The sequence below is a fragment of the Antechinus flavipes genome, chromosome 5 (assembly GCF_016432865.1).
Source record: "Antechinus flavipes isolate AdamAnt ecotype Samford, QLD, Australia chromosome 5, AdamAnt_v2, whole genome shotgun sequence".
Lineage (NCBI taxonomy): Eukaryota > Metazoa > Chordata > Mammalia > Dasyuromorphia > Dasyuridae > Antechinus > Antechinus flavipes.
Genome location: NC_067402.1, coordinates 61,131,544 through 61,155,509, shown reverse-complemented (window position 1 = coordinate 61,155,509; position 23,966 = coordinate 61,131,544). Strand labels below are relative to the sequence as shown.

Genomic DNA, 23,966 nt, shown 5'->3' with positions numbered 1-23,966 from the left:
TTCTCTTACTTGATATTCCCTATACTAATTATGTTATATTTTAATAGATTATCATTATATTGTTATTCCATGCAATATATTATATAATAATATTATTGTTATCCTATTAATGTTATTTAAAGATAATATAATGTTATATTCATTATATTAATAAAAATCATAGACCTAGAAAAAAATACTAGAAGTGTAGGTATACAGAAATCATTATTATCTTTGTTTGACAGCTAGCAAATAGCCACCTTGAGGTAAACTAGGGATTGGTGTATTTTCTCTCTTAACTTCTAGTCATATCCACTGCCCCCTGATTTATCCTAATAACCAAGTTTCTTCAGCTCATGTCAATGATGGCCATAACATGGTATTTCCCTCCTACCCTTGAGGCACATGCTCTCCATATGAGAAGGGTTGGACAAGAGTCCATGCTACACTCAACATCATTATTTCCTGTCAGGTGGGATTTCAGGAAGAGTAGATGTCATAAATGTCACAGAGTGATACATTCCATCTCCACCAGGACCTTTCAGTATTCTGCTGTCAGAGATCAGGATCAACCAGAAATCAAAGCTGGAAGAGCAGAAAACATTTGTCATTTGGCAATTGAGTGGTTCATATGTGCAGATTTTGCACATATTTTTTTTTTAAATGAGAAATATTGATTATAAGTTTCCCGCCTCTGTTATTTATGGAAGAAGTTTGACTGTGCTTCTCTATTGACTGTGTGCCTAATTTATCTTAAAATCCTGTTATTTCAGCATATATGCGTGATCAGTGAACAAGGCAAAGGGAAATATCGAGTCTAAAGAAGTACGTTCTCACTACCTGAAAATTTGTGAATTTCCTCAATTCCCTAATTATCTTTGCTTTTGACTACAATCAAGAAGCCAGTTTGTATGTTTGTGAAAGTCGGCTCTGCAGGCATCTTCATGGATTAGGACATTAAAAAAGTGGTTTCATCTGAAAGCATTCTTTTCAGGGCTCGTGACATCTTCATCATGAAATACACAGCTTGCCTTTTTCTTAATTTGTTCCAAATCAAACACTCCACCTGGTGACTCATGCTACCTTCATACTCCCATGCTACACATTTTTTGGTCTGGAGAGTCCTTTGTGCTCACTACTTTTCCCTGAAATTCCCCATCCCCCTTCTCATTCCTCAATGGTTTATTTTTGGTTTATGTTATTTTTTGCCTAATAATTACTTGACTTTTTTTTCCTTTTGGTCACAAACTGAGAGCTGAATCGTTTTGTCTGAGATCTGAGCCCACACAACTGAGATGCACACATGTTCCTGTGCCCAAAAGGAAGGGAGGGGGGAAGGCAGTTTAATATATATTTATGTGTTTGCACATTTCTGACAGCCCATTATCATTTGCTTTGTCAAAACCTTTCAGAACCTCAGGGTATGCTGAATCTTAATGACACTATGAAATGAGCCTTTACATGGTACTCTTGATTTGAGCTTCCAGGACGTGACTGTGACATGTTGAGTATGCACAGACGTGCTCAACTGTGTTTAATACACTGAATTTTAATTAGAAAAAAACACAATGCCGGGAAGGCTTTCATTTTTAAGCTATGTCCCTTGATTTGAGTGGTCCCTGAGCAAATGACTAGATCTGGAATAGGGAGGACAGCTCCTTTCACATATATATTCCCATGCTTGGAGCTAATCAAGTAGAAGTCTGTGCTTATGTTGAAATTATTCCAATGCTACTTTCAATTTTCCTCTCTTTTATGTCCGAGGGTGTTTCTCTGGTTCCTCCCCCACCTCCACCCCCCAACACATACACTGTCATAAATGTGAATACAAGAATAAAAGAAATTCTCTTGTGCAAACGGTACAACAAGCAAGGGATCACAAAGGGGAACTGACTTCACAACTTCGCCATTTTTACAAGATCTTTTCCTAATTTACAAGGGAGTTTAATGGAAAATAAGCTTTGGAGTGCCAATAGGTCTTACCCTGCTCTCCTTCACTTCCTGAAAGAAGCTGTCTCAGCACAAATAACTGAGTAGCCTTTGCTTTGTTCAGAACCCTATGGGGCATATTATTGTTAAGCTCCAGCTTCTTTTAAACTAATAAAGAATAAGAAAACTTGTTAAATTTCTTAACTGTTTATGATTTTTCCATTTCTGTGTTGTTTTCATATAAAATATATACATCTCTATATATACACATATATTTTATATTAAGCAAATATATTCTAGACTTTATATTTTATATATTTATTATATTTATATCACATTTATTTTTTTCATATAAATATAATACACAATAATATATTTTATATAATATATAAATGTTTTATATGTGTATATATACATTTCCAGTCTTTTAACAAAATATATGCTTGAGCCAGTGACATATATATTTCAGCATATATCCAGTCTATGGCTTTATTTTTATTTTATTTTATTTTTCAACCTGGACATGTTCCAGTGTATGCAATAACCTAAGCAAAGCTTTACTGCAGAATACATTCTCCTCCTTCCTGGACCTCCCTGCTGCTTAAGTTTGTTTATAAAAACATGGAATTTAGGTTGTAAAAGAAGATTTTTTTTTCCCCTGTGTATGCTTGTTCCAGTCACAGAAGAAAACAAACCACACCCAAGGATCCCAGGGGGAGAAATCAGCAATGGGAATTCCTCCCCATCCTGCACTCCAGAAGTATTTGTGTCTCAGTTGTGGATTGATGGTGACCGAGCTCATTTGGCCAATTTCATGGAATATCAGTAGTAGGTGTAAAATGAGACAGCTGTGTCAAAATAAATAGAATAAGTGTAATTATCTGTAATGATGCCTCTTCATCAGCTGCCACAAGAGGACATAGAAGCACATTTCCTTTTTATAACTATTGCTTTTATTCATGGACACATCCATACAGTATGCATTACAAAGACTTTATTTTTATAAAGTACTTTTATATTATTCAATATTAATAAAATCAAGGGGTCTGGAGTTTAATTAGAATTTTAAAGTTTTAGGCAGTTTGACAAAATATGTTGAGCATTTTGGCTTGTAGTTATAAACATGGGCAAAAAGTAAAGTATTTTATTTATACATTTATTTTTTATTTACACATTTATATTTTTATTTACACATATATAATGTACATGTTACATACATATATGTAACTAAATACACATATATGTAATTATACAAATTCAGCCATTCCTTAAAGTCTATCGGTAGTCTGACAAAATTCTGGGACATAGTTACACATATATAATATATGGGGGGGGGGTAAATTATACAAATTCAGCTATTCCTTTTAAGTCTTCATCAGGAGTCTGACAAACTCCTGGGAAGCAGCCAGGTGGTACAGAAGATAGAGAGCTGAGCCTGGGAAGACCTGAATTTTAATCCAGACTCAGATACTTTCTGACTCTGTGACTCTGGACAGGTCACCTATTCTGACTCAGTTTCCTCATCTGCAAAATGGGAACAGTAATAACACCTACCCTGAAGGATTTTTGTAAGGACCAATCCTAGTGCTTAGTAGATACTGTTTAAATGCTTATTTCCCTTTCCTGGCAGATAGTGGACCAGTCCTAAAATGAGAAAGACCTGAGTTCCAGGGCTGTTTGTGACAAGTGCTGGGTAATCAGGGCTGCTAGGTGGTGCCATAGTGCGTAGAGCCCTAGGCATTGTCCAGCCTCCCCTGAGGTAGACTCGCCCCTTTTTAATTCTTTTCAAGCTCTTTAGGGCAGGGACTGGCTTTGTGGATTTTATTTCCCCACTCAGGATTTAACACATGCTGTGTTGGACTCTGTGTGATCCCACAGGGGGCTTTCTTGGCGAAGATACTGGAGGGATTTGTCATTTCCTTCTCCAGCTCATTTGACAGATGAGGAAACTGAGGCAGACTGGATGAAGTGATTTGTCCAGGGTCAGCCAGCTTGTGAGTGTCTGAGGCTGGATTTGAACTCAGGAAGATGAGTCTCCCTGACTCCAGCCTCAGTGTTCTGTGCATCATAGTGCCGCCTAGCTGTCTGCAATAAAACAAAAAAAAAATTAATGAGGTTTTCTAAGTCACAATCCACTGCCCCTGAGGATTACTATGCACCATTTCTATTTGAGTTTAACTCCATTTGCCTAAAACACTGAGAGTTTAGTGACATTTTTGGAGTCACATGGCCAATATGGATCAAAAGCAGAGCATGACCCCAAGTTTTTCTGGCTCTAAGGCCAGCTCTGATAGAGGAAATAGAGAGAGAAAAGTCATTAAATAGATGAATGAATAAATAAACAAAAAGCTAAATAGTTTGATTTACAGTACAATTTTTCAATTCACATTGGCAAAAAATAATGTTGATGATAAGCATTTCAAGGTCAATGGAAATGTCCAACATTTGGAAATTATCAAAATTCAATGACCATTATTACGATATAGCATATTCTTCCATTGGGCAGCATGGTAGTACTGTGGATAGAGGACCAGCCTTGTAGTCAGAAGGACCTGAATTCAAATGTGATCTCAAACACTTACTATGTGACTCTAGGAAAGTCACTTCACCTTGTTTACTTCCATGCTGTCATCTGTAAACTGAATTAGAAAAGAAATGGCAAACCACTGCAGTATCTCTGCCAAGAAAATCCTAGACGGGGTCATGACAAGTTGGATAAAACCGAAATGATTCTTTCACTGGCGGGAAAAGCTTAAGAGTTACATGACTTGTAATAGAATTCTGGCTCAGCTACTTATGGTTTATGTGACACTGGATGAGTAACTTCATGTCTATCACCCCCAGTTTGCCATCTATAAACTGAGAAGATTGGGTCTATTACCTGTAAAGTGCTTCTAGGAGATTTATCTAAACCATTAACTACTCATTCAAATGATATGATAGGATGGACCACATGTTGTCCTCTGACACAGAATTACAAATCATCAAAATCTGACTGATACAGTCTGTCTACAAAGCAAGAATTACTTTTATTGGATATGGTCTCTAAGACACTGAAAACATGTCCTTTAGAGATTGGACTCTGCCAGATATCAACCAGGTTTACCTGTGAGATAGTCTATATATTTCCAGAGTGACAGAGCTGTTTTCCACCTATTAGCCTAAATACTACTTCCTATGAAATGTTCTTTCTAAAAATAGCCCAATTAAGTAGCCAGTCCCTGAATTTCAAACTCTAAATCACACTCTCCCTTCAATTATCTGGGTAATGTTGGCAAAAATAGGAATTGTTTTTCATCTTAATTACCTGAATCTCATGAAGTGTTTTTGAACCCTGGGGTCATAAAAATAGTGTGTGGTTGGTGTATAATCACCATTTTATAATAAGTTTCTGCACATCTCATTAACGAGCTGATTATGAAGTAGTGAAACTATACAAAGTATGCACATACCTATTTAATTACGTATATACTATTATGCTTAAGTGGTTAAGCAAACGTTGTGTTTAGAATATTCTATCAAGATGAATTCTAGTAGAAGATGCAGATAGAGGAATTTTTTTGAATGGAAGAACTGAAGTGTTAAATTGGGTTGTCCAAAGCTAAGGAGCTAATAAGAATAGGGTTCTTTTTCATTTTTTTAAGGAAAAGAGTAAAATCCTGGATCTTTAAAAAAAGAATATTAGATGTTATTTGATTGATAAGGTACCTAGTCTGCTTATAACTGAGTACAATTCTGTGAGAAGTATTCATCCAGCCTTCTCTTGAAGAACTCTAGTGATAGGGAGCTCACTGTCTCCTGGGGCAAAATATTTCACTATTGGACAGTTACATCAAGCAAATATCTGCCTTTCTAACTTCCTCCATTTCTAGTTCTGTCCTCCAGGGCCAAGCAGAATAATGCTAATCCTTCTTTCATATAACAATCTTTCAGATATGTGAAGACAGCTACCAAGTTCCCAGTAAGTGTTCTCTTTTCCAAGCTAAGAATGACCAGTTCATTCACCTAATGCAAGTGTGGTATGACTTAGAGTTTTCTCATCATCCTAAAGGATGATGTTAAATTATTTGATGATTTAAATGATGTTTAATCATTTAGTTGATTTATGAAGGATGAGTTAAATTTGTTTAACTTACTACAATGGTATTCCAGTTTAACAATACCTTTCCTAAAACATGATGCGTAGAACTGAGCACAATACTCTAGATATAATCTGACATGAGCAAAGAAGAGATATAACTTCTATTTTTCTCTTTCTATTAATGCAGCTTAAATGATCTTGCCTGTAGATCCCTTTCACATGAACAGCTGCTCTTCTCCTATCCTATATTATAAATCCAAGTCATCAAACATCTATCTTTATTATATTTCAGCTGAAGAAATTTGATCCATTGTTCTAGCTAATTTTTTTTTATCTGCTTCTGTTATCCCTTGTTAACACAGCTCCCTTTCCCAGTTTTGGGTTATCTGAGAATTTGACAAGTAATTCTCCTTCCAAGTCATTAAGAAAAATTTTTGGCCACAGGACCAAGGACAGAGCCCTATAGTGCTCCTCCAAAGACATCCTTTCAGCTTGCCATATAGCTTCAAACTGTCTCTAAATCTATCAAGTCCACTATTTTGCATATTCTAGGTGTACTTTTCTGTCTCCATGTCCTTATTCTTACTGAACCTTCTACACATACAAACACACACACAACCTTGCAGTGATCTCTTTATATAACTCTGAATCTCTACTCATCAAAATTCTACCCACCTTTGAGGACTTGTGATTATGATAACTAGCATTTACATGGCATTTTAAAGTTATGAAGTACTTAACATAGGTTATCTCATCTGAAATTCACAATGAATCTATGAAGGTGATGCTAATTTTTATTCCTATTTTATAGAGGAAGAACTGAGGCAGACAGAAATTGTGATTTGCCCAAACTCACAAAGCTAGGAAGTACAGGAACATGATTTGAAGTCAGGTCTTTGTGACTCCCAGAAAAGCATTTTATCCAATGTACCTACACCTAACTGCCTATATTCACTGTAGCACTTAATATCACTAAGTTTCTACAGTAATCATTCAGTAATTTAATTCACCTAAATAAACTGATCATCCTGATTTCCAGTTAATATAGCTTGGCAAAACCTAGAAGAAGGTAGATTCCCCCATAAGACTCCAGGAAAAATCAAAATTCACCAAAAGAAACAATGATAAAGAAAACCTAAGAGAAAACCCCATAAACTTCTCCATCAAGTCAAGGACTACATGAAAAGATGTCCAGATATCTACAGAGACTCTAAGTGTACACAAGCTTGAGTAAGATGGAAGACACAGCAACCTAGAATCAACAAAAAATCAGACTAGACCAGAGTCTAGGCAACCAAGCTCGGTAGCTTGATCAAAATTCTGGCTGGGTCAGTTCTGACCTAAGCAGCCTATGCCTAACCTATTACCCAGAAAGCTTTCATTCACACCACAGAAGAAGACAGTTGTAGCAACCCATATTTGGTGAAAGGAAGCACCTGAGATCTTTCAGGAGATTCACACAATTGATAATATATGGTGGGGTCCATCAGAGTCACTGTAAGGAATGGAATCAAACTTCTGTTCAAGAAAAAAGTGATAGAAAAGGGATTAAGGTCAAAAGCTAAGTTGAGTCATTAAGAGATTGATCTAAAATCAAGAAATTCCTATATATAAACTTAGCCATCTCTTCCAAGGTAAAGCAGGGCCAGCCCATTCCAACTAGCAATACAGGAGGAAACAATTGACTCCCAATCCACAAATAGCAGGTGGAGATATATGTATCCAGACACAAGGAAGAAATACTATTGATAGAGAGAAGCTTAAGAGGTAAACTGAGAAAGGAGTAACACCATAAGGAGTTCAATTAAAGCATCAAAAAAAGATGATGCAGCGGGACTATTAAAGAAGCTAGAATAATTTAAGCAAGAGACATAAAACGTAGAGTTAAATGCTAGGAAGGAAAGAAAACAAGAGAATAAATAGCTTATGACAAATCTTAAAACTTACCCCAGAAGTAGACTCTCTGAAGATTAGAATAGTTCTAACAAAGAGTAATGACTTAATGAGACAACAAAAAAATATTAAAACAAGACCAAAAGATGAAAAAATAGAAGGAAATATAATATATCTATATCAAAAACAATGGGCCTAGAAAATAGGTATGATTGAACTTATCAGTATAACTGAGTCATAAGGAAGTATGTCAACTTTGTCCTTTGCTTACATTAACCCATGAATCAGCATAGGGCAGGGCTAGGGGATATAGTCACCTACTCTAAAAGACCAAAGCTTTAGGGAGACAGATTGAATCAATCAGCTCTCTCTAGCTTGATTTTTTGATCCCATGTGTACCCCCTTGCCTTAAATTTCCACTTTCTCACAGGGCTCCATATTGATCTCAACCCCTTAGATTTTGGCTATCCAGAGAATCCGAGGTTCCAGATTTAGCATGGACTTTGGTTTTACTCTCCTTTAGATCTCCATTCAAACAATACTCTCTTTTCCCAGAAGGAGATTATTTACCTCCCTTGTATCAATCCTGATGACTACACTAGTGACATTGGTATGCGTACAGCAACATGAGAACATGTAGGAATGTAACAAATGGCATTTTGAAATTTTCTATTCTGGACTTTGCATCAGTTAAGGTTTTATGAATGATTGGAAAGTAATTTAGAATTATGCTAAGAAAGTGATTAAAATGTCCTTACCCTCTGACCCAAAAATTTCATAGCTAGATACCTATATACACAGAGAGAGAGAGAAAGCAACATTTTTTTTGCAATAACAAAGCCCTTGAAACAAATTCATCATTTCACATTAATAAATTCTGCATGGTACAATGTCACTGTGATGAAATTATAAATTAATATATAAAAACATGAATTGATGCAAAATTAAGTAAGTAGAATCAGGGAAATATCACAGAGCCAGGAAGAGGAAGGAGGAGGCAGAGATAACAAAAAGCCTGATTACTCTAACCACATAAGTGAAAAGATCAAAATAAAAACATCTAAATTGTTTGCTATTAAATTATGGTCATGTTGCTTCCCACCCCCCCCCCCAAAAAAAAAAAAAAAAGCTATGAGAAGGTACTCTTCCCCTCCCTCGTTTTTTCTTTTTCTTTTTTTTTTTCAGAAATGGCAGATTGTATGTGAAATGCTTTAGATATTTCAATGTGTTAGTTGGCTTTACTGGACATTTTTTCCCCTCTTTTTTATTTTTTTGTTATGAAAGATGGACCTCTAGAAAGGGGAAAGGGAGGGATACACTGGAAAATGTAAGTGATATAAAAATAAAAGTTATCAAAAGGATATATGTTATGAATAATATAAATGAATGGATATCTCTTGGGGATAAGGGAAGAAAGGTTAACATCTTAAAGGATGCCACCAAAAATCACAGTGACCTTTTTAAAAATTATAGAAACATTTCAAAGAAATATGACCTTGATTTTTGAAAATTGGAGCAATCAATTTAATGAAGTTGATTTATAGCAAGTCCAGGTTAACTCAGAGAGAAAGAGTAAATGATGGAGATTAACCATACTCTGTAAAAGGACAATAAAAAATTATATTGGTCTTGTTCAATAGGTTGTTTATGAAGTAACAAAACCTCCTATTTATGTAATATATATAATTTTTGTAATTTATGTAATATTTCAAAGTTTACAAAGCACTTTTCTCCATTGGGGAGCAAAAAAAATGAGATGCAAATGAAAAAAGTTGGTAAGGCATATGAAGAATTGTTCCCCAGATGATAAGTGATCTCTGCCTTTAGAAATACAAAACAGTGTAAGCAGTTAATGCCATGATACAACTTTAATCCATTGTTTAGTCCTAGCATCAAGGATTTAAAAGTTGAAGAGACCTTACTATTACCAGTTCCAACTCTTATTTTTACAGATTAGAAAATTAATGCTTTGAAAAATCAAACAATTTCCTCAAAGTTGCTAATCCCTCCCCTAAGTTCTATCATCAACCGTCCACTGGAATTTAATATATCATTATTAATTATCTTGTGTTATATAACAATTTTGTGGTGATTATGATATATAATGATAATAATATACAGCATTTGCATAACACTTTAAGGTTTGAAAAGTATTTTACAAATACTATTTCATCTTATCTTTACAACAACGCTGGAAGATAGGTTTCATTATTATCCCCACTTTATGGATGAAATAACCAAGGCAGACAGATGCTAATTAACTTGACCAGAATTACAGAGGTAGGGGCTGGATTTTAGATATGAACTCAAGTCTTCCTGATTCTAGTGCTCTATCAACTGTACTTTGTAGCTGTAGACATGCAAATTGGATGCCTCAGAGATATGTATTCAACTAGATCATTGTATACAGTAACAGCAATATTGTACAGTGATCAACTGTGAAGAACTTAGCTATTCTCAGTAATACAATGATCTAAGACAATTCTGAAGGGGTCATGATGAAGAATATCTACCTCCAGAGAGAGAACTGACTGAATCTGAATGAATATTGAAGCATATTTTTTTCCTTTCCTTTATTTTTCTTGGGTTTTTTTGGTCTGTGTTTTCTTTCACAACATGAACATGAAAATAGGTTTTGCATGACTGCACATGTATAACCTATAACAATTCCTTGCCTTCTCAATGAAGATGGGAGGGAGACAATTTGGAACTAAAAAAAAATTTTTAATGATTGTCAAAAATCTTTTTGTTATGCAATTGAGGAAAAACAAAATATTAAATTTTAAAATACTAAAGTTAAAAAAAATCTGAACATACTCAAAATAAAACTCATCTTTTTCTTTCTAAACTAACCCCTGTTCCTAACTTCCCCATTATTGTAAAAGACATGATTACCTTTCACTCCCTCTCAAGCTCTGAAGCTTGAAACCTCAGTAACATTCTTAACTTCTCACTTACTGACCTATTAATAGCCAATCCATTGCAAAATAGTGTGATTTCTACCTCTTCAACATCTCTCATATATTTCCTCTTCTCTTCACTCATAACTTTCTAGTTCAGTTGTTCATCACCTCTTACTTAGATTGTAGCAATAGCCTTTTTTTCTTAAAGAATGCTTTTGTTTTATTTTTCCTCAATTACAAGTAAAAACAATTTTATCATTAATTTTTTAAAATAATTTTTAATTTCAAATTCTCTTCTCTCCTCCCCCTTATTAAGCAGTAGCCTTCTAATTAGTCTCCCTACCCTGAGACTCTTCCCATGTCAGTTCATCCCCCACACCTGCCAAAATGGTTTTCCTAAAACATAAGATTTGAACATATCAATCATCTCCCCTGCTTAACTAACTCATTACTTCTAGGATCAAATATAAACTCCTTTGACATTTCAAGTTCTTCACCAGTAGTGGTCCAGGTCTGTTGTTCTACTTCCTGCCCCTCCACATCCCTCTTCCATGCATTTGCCCTGGTTATCGCTCAAACTTGCAACACTCTCACTTCTCACTTATAATACTCAACTTCCCTCAATATTCATTAAAATGCCACCTTTGGCAGAAGGCATTTGCCAATCCCCAGTGCTACTTCTATCTTTCCTCCTAAGATCCCGTTCCTTTCTACTCTGAATGAGTCTTGTAATGAGAGAGACAGACAGCAGACAGGCAGAAACAGAGACAGAGAGAGATGAAGGATAAATAAATAAATAGATGATAGGATAGATAGATAAATGATAGGATATATAGATAAATACATAGACATACACATGTAGACATAGTTATTTATATTGTGTGTATTATTACATTATATTGCATATGTCATATTGTCTCTTCCATTCAAGTATAAGCTTTTTAACAGCAATGATTGTTTTTGCTTCTCTTTTTATCCCCAGCACTTAGCAAAGTATCTAGCATAGGGATTCTTTATCAATCTTTATGTTATTAGTCCCATTGGTAGTATAGTAAATCCTATGGACTCCATCTCATAATAATGTTTTTAAATGCATGAATAAAATACATAGGACTACATAAAGAAATCAATTATGTTGAAATGTAGTTATCAAAGTATTTTTAGAAGACAAATTCACAGACTCCAAGTTAATAATCCCTACTTACTTCATAATAAGTATTTTTATAAATACTTGTTGATGGATTGATCAAACAGGAGAGATAGCACGTGAGCCCTATTCTTGGATGCCATTCTTTGTGCAGTAAGTACAGTAGAAAGAACACTAAACATGAAGTCCACATCTAGAACTGCCATTTTACTCCTTAGGTGACCTAAGAACAAGTCACTTAGTCTTTTTGAATTTCAATTTCTTCTTCTGTAAAATGAAAGAGTTGGATGAGATTCTCTCTTAGGTCCCTTCTAGCTCTTCATTCATAGATTTAGGTTTGGTATAGGAAAAATTTGGGTCTTGGAAGTGTTTATTCAACATTGTATTAAAAGGGTAAGTTGTGATATCTCTTCAAACAATTATAATTTATATATCATAAATGCACACTATGGTATGTGTAGATGTATATAAATGTGTGTACATACCATGGTGAGTATGAATATATGTGTGTGTATAGTATTTAACTATATTATATATTTTTATATATAGTATTTGACATATACTATACATATATTCATGTTACATGTTACATGTGTGTGTATAGTATTTAACTATACTATCGTAGTGTATATGTGTGTATAATATACAGCAAGTACTATATATAAAAATATATAGTACCTTTAAATACAATATATATACATATATATGTATGTATAGTATATGGGAAATATATGAAAATATATAGTATAGTTAAATACTATATACATATACATACATATCATAGTGTATGTATATGCATTGTATATGGCAAATACTATATATAAAAACATATAGTAAGTTTAAATACAAAATATATATACATATATATGTATGTATAGTATATGGGAAATATATATATAGTATAGTTAAATACTATACATATATGTGTGTGTCTGTGTGTAGTATATGACAAATACTATATATGAGTATTGTGTAAATAGTATAGTTAATTACTACATATAAACATATTTGGTACAATTAAAATATTTTTGAAAATAAGATATAACTTTAACACATTAACATGTATTGGTCTGCCTGCCATTTAGGGGAGGAGATGGGGGGAAGGAGGGGAAAAATTGGAACAAAAGGTTTTGCAGTTGTCAATGCTAAAAAATTACCCATGCATACATCTTGTAAATAAAAAGCTATAATTAAAAAAAGAAAGAAAATAAGATCTAGTTCTTTGATATCTGGCCTTGACTAAAGATGGGAATAGAGAGATCCTTTTAACTCTATTATTCAATCATTCAGTAATCCGATTCCTGTAGGCTTTGCCTCAATATGCCCAATACCAAGCATCTCTTGCCTGGGTTATAATTGTACACACTAATCACTTATACCCTTAAATAACGACACATGGTGGGGGCAGAGGAAAGGTCATCCTTTGGTTTGCAGAAAATACTGGTATGAAAAAGCTAGAATGTTTCTAACAGCTGCTTCATCTCTGGTTTTTGATCTCCAGTTTCTAGCACGCTTCCTGGCACGTAGTAGGAACTTAATATTTTGTTCATTGATGTGTACAAATCACCTCCCGTGATACAATGTAAACTCCTTGAAAGCAGAGAACATTTCATTTTCGTCTTTGTGATCTCCTCGGCTTCTAGAAAAGCACCTGGCATGTAGTAGGTACTTTGAAAAAATAGTTTTACAATTTTAAACTGTGTTTAATTTAATAACTTTCTTAGCTTTGACCCCCACACACAAGGTGTATATTCTCTTTTCTTTTTTTTTTTTTAATAATTTTTTATTGATAGAACGCATGCCAGGGTAATTAAGGTGTATATTCTCTAACCAAATGTCTAGTCAATGGAGATCCATTTCGGGGATTATCATGGTTTATGGCTGGAAGCATTGTTTGAAATGTGCAAAATTGCATTTTTATTTTGAAGAGATCCACAGCTCCTCATTTATAACATTGTTTATTTCGCATACCACAACATGCTTTAATTAAAAGATCCAATAAACTTTTTTCAATTGTGGTTGCACCCTATGACTCATAAGCTTGGTTTCTCCTTCCCCTCCCCCCACCCCAAATCAGTTCAACAACATCTGGTAGCTTATATAAGGAGAGAGGATGTTCTTTACAATTGGTGATCTCTCTGGACAACATGTTTCTGCATTTGGCTGCCTTCCATTTTTCTCAGGGTTGCTTTCGTACACTCGTAGTGGTATTCCTCTGTCCTAAAGATGTACACCTATGAGAATTTAATCCACAATTTTATTGTAAAAAAAACTTGATCAGTGATCAATCTGCTAAATTCACTATCCGTTTCTAAATCCCACTGTTAATTTTGTCTGTATTGCTTTAACAAAACAGGGAGTATTTGTGAGTATATTAACAGAGCAAAATAATAAATAGGACCCCTGATTTAGATCATCTGGTCCCCCTTATTTTTCAAATGGGGAAGCAAAGATTTCAATAAGTTAAGTGAGTGACTTGTCCAAGATCAGAAAGATAAGGAAGTAGCAAAACTGGGACTTGAGGGCAAAGGTTCTAGTGCCAGAATCCACACTTTTCCCATTGTACCTTGATCCCCAGACTGCCTTGGTGGTTATACATTGCAAAATCCACAGAACCTCAGTACCCTCTGATAAATCACCGAAAAGAAGATAAGGATCAGATATTGCAAAATGTATCTCTAGACATGGAGCAGTTTTTTTCCTTCACAGATGTTTTTCACATCCTCTCTGACTCACAGCTCTTCAGACAGCATAAAATATGCATGATATTCACACTGCTAAAGCTTCTTAAAACATGCCCTAAGGTTTCTGAATGTTTCTGTTTTAATATCTTTTCTTACATTAAAATTTAAATTTGAAAACAAAAAAGAGAAAGAGACCATGTTCTGCAACTGAAATTACATCCGTTTAAATCAGATCAGATTCTTGTGATTTGGAGCTATTGTTTCTTCAGGCGGAAAAGGATGAAGCTATTCCAAGTCGCTCACTCTGCATCTGCTGCTTTTTCATTTCTCTGGATAAGATATGCTGTGAGTAAAAAACCATATTGTAATCGAACTTGGCAGCCCCAGAGACTATAATTGAGACCAGATACACAGAGCACTTAATTTAATTTTCAGTTTAAGGATAAGACAACATTGACATCCAAAATGCAATTTAGTATGATATAGATAAGCTCCATGAAGGCAAGGACTATTTCACTTTGGTTTATGTACTGCCATTGCTTAGAACAGTGCCTGGCATGTAGTGGAGCTTTGTATGAGCTTACCTAATTGAATTATATATGGTTCAGTTAGATCAAATTGGGTTTGTCATTAGCTTTATATGGAACTGTGCCATCTTCTCCTGCTTCAGTCAATCAATCAATCAGCCAACCCAAAAGCACTTATTAAATACCCTCTATATCCCAGACACTATGGTAGGTTCTGGGAACATTCAGACAAGAGTAAAATAGTGATCTGTCCTTAAAGAGGTCACATTCTATCTGTGGCATTATGTCCATACATAAATTTAGAGAAGATAGAAATGAAGATAGATATAAATGATATAGAAACAGAAAAATACAGAGATATGTTTCTAGATATAGATATATAGATGAGATAGAGGCAGAAATATGTTGATGATATGGATAGATGATATAGATATTTAGATGAGATAGGATATAAAAAGGGCAGCTAGGTGACACAGTAGGTAGAGTGCCAGCTCTGGAGTCAAATCTGGCCCCAGCCACTTGCCAAGCTGTGTGTATCTGGGCAAGCCATTTAACCCTGTTTGCTTCAGTTCCTCATCTGTAAAATGAGCTGTAGAAGGAAATGGCAAATCACTTTGGTATCTTTGCCAAGAAAATCCCAAATGGGGTCATGGGGCAGACAGATAGATAGACAGATACACATACATAGACAGATTGATAGATGGATGGATAGATAGATAGATAGAAATAGATAGATGATAGAGAAAGAGACAGTTGGATGGATGGATTGATAGACATAAACAGACATAGATAGAGAAAGAGATGATTGGATGGCATGGATTGATAGATGGTTGGATAGATAAATGGATGAATGCATGGATCAATAAAACAGATAGATGACAGATATAGATAGATAGGGAGAGAGAGAGAGAGAGAGAGAGAGAGAGAGAGAGAGAGAGAGAGAGAGAGAGAGAAATGGTTGGAAAATTTGATGGATGAATGGATGGATCAATACACATGACAGACAGATAAATATATAGACACTATTGAAATGCCTGAAAACAACAATGATATAAAGAGAAAGATAAAATATAAACATATTATGTAGTCAGAAGTGATAAGAGAATGCATTGGCAGCCTCACAGTCTGCCATTTCAAAGGCACAGAGATGGCAAATCTTCTGAGGAACGTTAAGAAGACCATTCTGGCTGAATGTCAGAGTTCAGGAAAAACGATTACATATAATAAGGCAGGAAAAGTTAGGATTAGGTTGCAAAAGGCTTTAAATGCCAAATAGAAAAGTTCATATTTGTTCCTAGGTATTTAGGGAGACATTGGAGGATGGTGAGTGATATAATCAGATATGTGTTTTGCTTGCTTACAAAAAGTCAACCTGAAAACTTGGAGACCTGTCCTCTTAATAGTAGCCATGTCACCACTTCTTCTTTAAACTCTTACTACAAAGGACTATTACTGAACCAGAGTATTTTATTAAGGACAGATTCTTGGCACTTGAAATTCCCTCAAATTTAAAAAATATAGTCATTTGGAATGAAGTAACTTGCTTTTTGAAGGCAAAACGTGTGTGTGTGTGTGTGTGTGTGTGTGTGTGTGTGTGTGTGTGTGTGTACCTTTCAGGATATTATGAGCTTGGAAAATCAATAAAGAAATTTTGACATTTGCCTCCGTTCAGTAGAGTAGTAGAAGCTATGGAGATCAAATATAGTAGACAGCAACAGATCTTTCTATTGACTGGCTTTGCTGAAATGTTTTTCTTTGTTATGTGAATAGACATTGAGAGGTGCACTATAATGTTAAGGAGAAATGACTAATGTAAAAAAGCAAAGATTAAAAAAAAATTGATGTACTTTATTCCAAATATTGATAAGCCAGCTGCACAATAAGATATTAAATTTTTGTTCATCTCAGCAACATATTGCCTTAATTTAAATACTGATGATTTGATTGGAAGAGTTTTTAATTTATGGTATTTGTTTTGTTTTAGAATTTCCAGCGATGGAGAGAATCTATGGCAACCTCCTGGTTGTCTCAGATGTCCTAAAAAATTATATACACATTTATTTCTTGTCAACACCAAGTAAAAATGTTAATCAATCCTACTGAATGCAGAATACTGACAAGATGTTAGGAGTTCTTGCATCTAGTTTGGCAAACCATGGGAACTCTGGCTTAGGAATGAGAAAATAAATTATGTATAATATTTATTTAAACTATCTGGCAATGTGACTGGCATGCACTCAGAAAAAGGAATGTTTTCAGGAAGTAAGGGACAAGTGTTGGATTTTTTAAATTTTTATTATTATTATTATTTTTTGCTGTAAGAGAAAGCAACATAGAAAGAATAGAATTGTTTGTTCATTTCTAGTCACAAATATATATTTTTCCCTTTGCTAGATTCTCTCCTGGGTCTCTTCCTTTTGTCATGCTCAGCTGATGCTTTTGGGGCCCAGCTTTGCTCTGTGGGCGTTTAGAGCAGAGGGAAAGTGACTAAAATCCCTCCTTTCACATGTACCCACAGACAACATTTACAAATCTGGTTGGTTCAGTAATTTCCCACCTGCTGCCAAGATACCCGAATCAGACAGATGAATTTCTTCCTACTTGTGAGGGAGTAGGTGTAGGGTTGAGAGGCAAGGAGCTCCCTGACTGCATTTGGATTTTATGAGTTCCCCAAACCAAAATTTCCCATGAATTCTGATTGTTTTCTTAAATCAAGGCTTTCCTTTCTTGAATTTAAAAAAAACTAATTCTTATCATTCAATTTTAAAGACGTTTCATATGCTATACATGATTGCACATATCTAACCTATATCAATTGCTTATTATCTTGAAGAGAGACAGAAAATCATAGAACTCAAAAAAATTTAGACAAATTTAAAAATTTGTCTTTAAATGTAATTGGAAAAAAAATAAAATAGTATTAGATTGTCAAAAAACCAAAGATATTTCACCCTTTATTTCTCAACTATGTCTTTTCTGTAATATTTCATGCTGGCGTCAGAAAACATAAAAGCTTTGTCTAAAGGGTACAAGCATCTACTATGAAATGTCATCTTCCTTCCTTCATTCTTGTGTTATGGGGCTTAGAGGGAGAAATTTGTCAGGGTAGAAGAAAGCATAGTATAATGAATATAGATCAGTCCAGAACATAGAAGAAGCTGGGTTCTAATCTTGCTTCTGACTTATAAATACATAAAAATACACATATAAACTCACATCATCTATAATTATATCTATAGATATATATTTATTTGACATGTAAATACACACATCTATGTATGATATACCTATAGCTAGAAAGGAAAGAAGGAAGGAAGAAACAAAGAAATAAAGACAGAAAAAAAGAAAGGAAGGAAGGAAGGAAGGAAGGAAGGAAGGAAGGAAGGAAGGAAGGAAGAGAGAAAGGAAGGAAGAAAGGAAGGAAGAAAGATAGATAATAATAGATGGCTAGATATAGCTAGATAGATATAGATAGATAGACAGATAGATACATACATAGATACATAGGTAGATGGAGGAACAGACATATAGATAAATAAACAAAGAGAGATGTTGGATAGATGGATGAATGGATGGATTAATAGAAATTGATAGGTAGATAGAGAGATAGGCAGACAGGCAGAGAGAAAGTCTGTGTGACTGTATACAAGTCATTCCATATCATGGTGCCACAGGCATCTCTAAAACAAATTACGTGTAAGGCAGTTAGGCAGCACAACTGGGCAGGAAAACCTGAACTCAATTTTTGCCTCAGGCAAATCTTTTAAGCTCTTTCTGCCTGTTTCCTCCTGTAAAATGGGAATGTTACTCTCCCTATCAAACAAGAATCATAATAGCACCTTCCTCCAAGGCTTGTGAGGATCAAGTGATATGACACTTAAAAAGCACTTCCCTAACCTTTAAAGTACCACATAAATGCTACTTATTATGTTAAATTGTTAATCTACATTGTCAAAGGGCGGTTTTATATCAGGAGTTCCATGGGCTGATAAAGTAGGAGATTCAGATCAAGTCCTCTCGCTAAAACAATAGTATACCCCAAGTGCTTTGAACTTCCACTTCAATATGAAACAATATGCCTTTAATGTTAACTCAGATATAGACACTCATTTCTTCTCATATTAATTGAAATCTAGAAAAGTACTTTTAAGTTCAAAACTATACTAAGACTTTTGGTGTTAACTAATTATCTATGAACAAATCACACTTTCTGAACCTTAGTTTCCTTATCTGAAAGAAAAAAAGGAAGAGAATACCAGTGGTAATTATTTAAAGTGTGCACAAAGGACTTTGTGAACCTTAAGATATTCTCTCAATGTCAGTTCTTAATATGTTTTAGTTTTAAGCTTCTTGCTTCTTCTTACTACAGCTTGAGAATAATGGATTCCACCAGCAAAGGCATTCAGAGAGAAATTCATCTCCCAGAACACTTTGGTTACTGTGGAAACTGATTGGTTCCTGTTTGGGTCAGCCTGTGAATGCTGGGTGAAATAGTCTGTCATCACTAAAATCTTGTTTATATTCTTTCAATTCCCTTCAAGAAATAGGGGGACTTTGTACACCAGAACTAAAGGCTGCCTATTGCTTATGCTCTCCAGGAAAGTCTAAATGAGTAGTATTTTCCTTTGAATAGACCACACAGAGGTCTCACATTTCTTATTTATTATATATTTTTCTGTAGAAAATATATCTTTTCACCAGCTTTCACCACGGGGCAGACAACCTTAAGACACCCTGAAGGAGGAGAAATAGGAGGAAAAAATACCAACCAAGTCAAAATACCACCCTCATTTAACCATCATCTTCTCTCAGATCTCAGTGGACATAGCCCAGGACACTGAGCTCAAGAGGCCTGAAAATAGCAGTACCTCCAAGATATCAGTTCTGCTTCCTTCCTAGGCTTTGATCACTGTGGAGAAGAGTACCACCAACACCAATTGCAGCTATCATCCTGGGACAGCCCATATAGAAGGGTACTTCTGCAGGTGTAACAGCCCCTGCCTTTTCAATAGCCATAGCTACTGAAAACCTGGGGGAAAAAATTCTCGTCACCAAAATCTTTGGAATGGTCGAAGGGTCTAACATCAATTATCTGGGGAAATGACATTAAAACAATGCACTGCAACAGGCTTTATTGCCTGCACCTTAAGGATTATAGAGCCTTTCCATATGTATTGTCTTTTCCATTTGAATGTGAGCTCTTTGAAATCAGAAACTCTCTTTTGTATTGTCTTATATAGTCTTGCTATTTAGATATTCAGTGCTTGGCACAAATCTATAATAAAAGTCTTTTAAATAATATATTCATTCATACATCTGCCACCCTCTTAGACATGTACAACTCTAGAACTTTCTTGTGATCCCACTGCCCAAAGTCATGGTGGGATACTTTCATATGATCATTCATTGGAAAGACAATTAACCTGGAAAACAAATACAGGAGAGATAATTTTACAATTACTGGTCTACCTGAAAGCCATGATCAAAAAAAAAAAAAAAAAAAGAATCTAGATAGCATCTTTCAAGAAATTATCAAGGAAAACTGTCCAGATATCCTAGAACCAGAAGAACCAAAAATGGAAATTGAAAGGAAACTATAGGTTTCCTTCATCTAACTCTATTACATTTGATACACTTAAAAATAAACTAGAAATAGATTATGTTGGATAAGGAATAGCCTAGATCATTGGTCTAATTCACTAAAGATAGTGAATAATTTTCTTGTACACTGAGGCTCATGAAAGGAAGCAGTTAAATCAATTTAAAATTAAAGTCAAAATAAAATCAATTTAAAATATTCAAGTATTAAAGAAGTAGCCTTATACAGTTGTATAAGTTAGTTCCACCATCATTTTGGGTTGATGTTGAAGTCGACTTCCATGGTTCTACCAAAGGGCAGGAGCCAGATTGCTTTAAGGCAGTCTCCTAATCATTACCTCAATAAAGGCCAACAAAATTTCCTGAGCTGACTCTTCTAACAGCAACAACCAATTAATGAGTTCTTCTGCTTTAGTTGAGAGGACAATCTTTCTACATTCTCCAAACCATAAATGCAACACTTTCAATATTTATAATGCTATAATTATTATTACAATGCTCTTATTATATATCATGAGATAATATATATAGGACACTTTGCAAATCTTAAAATGCTATGTAGATGTTAATTATTATTATCATTATTATATCATTAGATACAAAGCACCAAGTCAGGTTCTAGGGATGTTCAAAGATAAACAAGAAAAGATGTGTAATCTCAGTCGAATCTTGGATAAGATCATAATTCTATAGAAATGACTATAATAAATCTAATTGAAAATAAGAATAGGAGGAGGCAGGTAGGTGGCTCAGTAGACTCGGAATCAGGAATACTCATCTTTGTGAGTTCAAATCCAGCCTTAGATACTTTATGTCAAGTCACTAAAGCCTTAGTTTCCAGAGCTAGGGAAGGAAATGGCAAATCATTCTAGTATCTTTGCTGAGGAAACTCAAATGGGTTTATGAAGAGTCAGAAATAACTACTGTGACTGAATAATATCAAAAAAACCTCCTGAGATGAAGGACTGTTTTTTTTGTTTGTTTTTTTTTTTTTTGCTTATATTTGTATTGCATTGAACAGTGCTTGGCACATAGTAAGTACTCCATAAATGCTTCTTTCTTTCCTTTTATCTTTCCTTTCCTCCTCTTCCTTCCTTTCTTCCTTTAGTCCCTCCTCCCTCCTTCTTTCCTTGCTTCCTTAAATTTGAACAAGGCTATAGAGATGGGGAACAGGGGAATGACATGGCTAAAGCTCGGACTACAGTGTGCCTTGAATCACATATTAAAGCATTTGGAATTTATGTAGCAGACTACAAAGAACTGACGAAATTTTTTGAACAGCAGAGTAATATGATGTGAAATGTCCTTCAGTAAGATTTATTTGGTCACATTGAATGAAGGGAGGAGAGAATGCAGGCAGCTGGTCCTAAAGGTATTCCTTTGATTTTTTTTTTTTTTTGGTAGTTACAAAATTCCACAAATAATTGCTGGATTTCTAAGATTAAAGTAGGATAGCTCCTGTGTGTGTGTGTGTGTGTGTGTGTGTGTGTGTGTGTTGTCTTGAGTCATTAACTGATAATTAACTGCCCAAATTATTAAAAGAAACAAAGAAAGATGGTGATACGTGATGAGAAACATCCTTGCTAACACAAATGACTGTTTTTGTAAGTACCTGTCCTTACTCTTCACTTCAGTCAAATTAACTCTACAAGAAGTAGAGGGAGAAGTAACTGGAATATTTATTTAAGGAAGAAGTACATCTACCAACTATTGGTGAATAATTAGGCTAACTCCAACCTTGCTGCTTTTAGATCACTTTTATTGTATGCAGGGGAGGACCTAAGTTCAAATCCCACCCCAGACACTTACTACCTATGTGACCTTGGCAAGTTTTGTAACCTTGTTTGCCTCAGTTTCCTCAATTGTAAAATAAGGCAGAGAAAGATATGGCAAACCATTCCAGTATCTCTGCCAAGAAAACCACAAAAAACAACTGAACACACATTGTTCACAAGCTTTAGGTTAGAGTCTTGAAGGGTAGGATTAGGAAAGTTATAGTTTATATAGAATGGATTTCTGGAGATTTTCCCTCCGTAGGTAGATGTGTCTCTAAGTCTTTTCCCCAGTGTATTAATTGACTAGATGGTAGCCTAGGAAGCAATGTGTTTTCTGTTTACATTTGCTAAGCAGTCTGTGTTGAGAAGTGCTTGGTACTATCCCCGGTGGCAAAGAAGCCAGTTTCTCAATAATAATCTGTTCTAGGATGAGTCCTAGTCAGGCGCTACATTTAGCATTTAGCAGATATAGGATTGTTATATTTGTATTCAGATATAGCAATAATTCCAAGACTATCCCATGACCCTCGGACTATGTTTCATGAAATAAAGTGGCAAGGAATCAGGTGATCTAAATTCCAATCCTCACTCTTTGTGTGTGAGCACTGAAAAAATATAGAAAGGTGAGGATGGGAGGTAAGGTGGAGAGGAGTGGGGTTCTAGATTGAAGGGATGGGGAATAGAACAAGAAAAGAAAAAAACATGAAATTTCATTCTTAAAAGATAAGCTATTTTAAATTATCATAATTTTCATTAATATACAATATTGTCCCCTTAATTTGTCATCTATTTTAGAATATTCTGCCCAGACTCCTTTTGAATTCCCAATTCTCCTCATAGGTTAAACAATTGTCAAATATTTCCACAATCACATATTTTTTTTTCCCTAAGCCTTGATTTCATTCTACTTCAATTCAGTAAACTTTGACTAAGCATCCAGGAACCTAGAAACCTAGGTTATAAAGATACAAAGACAAAAATCCCTGCCTACAAGGAAATCAATCTACTAAAGAAAAACATTTAATTCAAATAGCACAGTGCTTGGCATGTAGTAGGTACTCAATAAATATTTGTTGACTGATTATTGACTGACTGATAAAGAAAGAAATCTGTTTTGAAAAAAAAGCCTGAATAGGAGCTCCAGTTAAAAGGAATTATGTAAATGTCCTCATTTGAACAATCTTATTTTTAAAGTTTTTTTTTAATTTATTTTTATCCTGAACTTAATAAACACTAAATAACACGGTCATTTGGCAGCCAGTTGGCACAGTGGATAGAATGCTGGGTTTGGAGCCAGAAAGACTGGAATATATTTCTTGTGTCAGATATGTACTTGCTATGTGAGTCTAAGCAAGTCACTTACTCTGTCTTAGTTTCAACATTTATAAAATGGGAATAATATTAATATCTATCCCACAGGACTGTTGTGAAGATCAGATAAGGTAGTATT

General features: G+C 34.8%; 1 protein-coding gene across 1 annotated transcript in view; it reads left to right on the top strand.

Annotated features, from left to right (window-relative positions):
* The window catches only part of PRTFDC1 (phosphoribosyl transferase domain containing 1), a 94,797-nt gene extending 92,689 nt beyond the window's left edge, over positions 1-2,108 (top strand). The window contains exon 9 of the mRNA XM_052001337.1: positions 753-2,108. Within this exon, the coding sequence (XP_051857297.1) occupies positions 753-800 (48 nt within the window). The 3' untranslated portion in view covers positions 801-2,108. The remainder of the gene's footprint in view (positions 1-752) is intronic.
* The last annotated feature ends 21,858 nt before the right edge of the window (positions 2,109-23,966 follow it).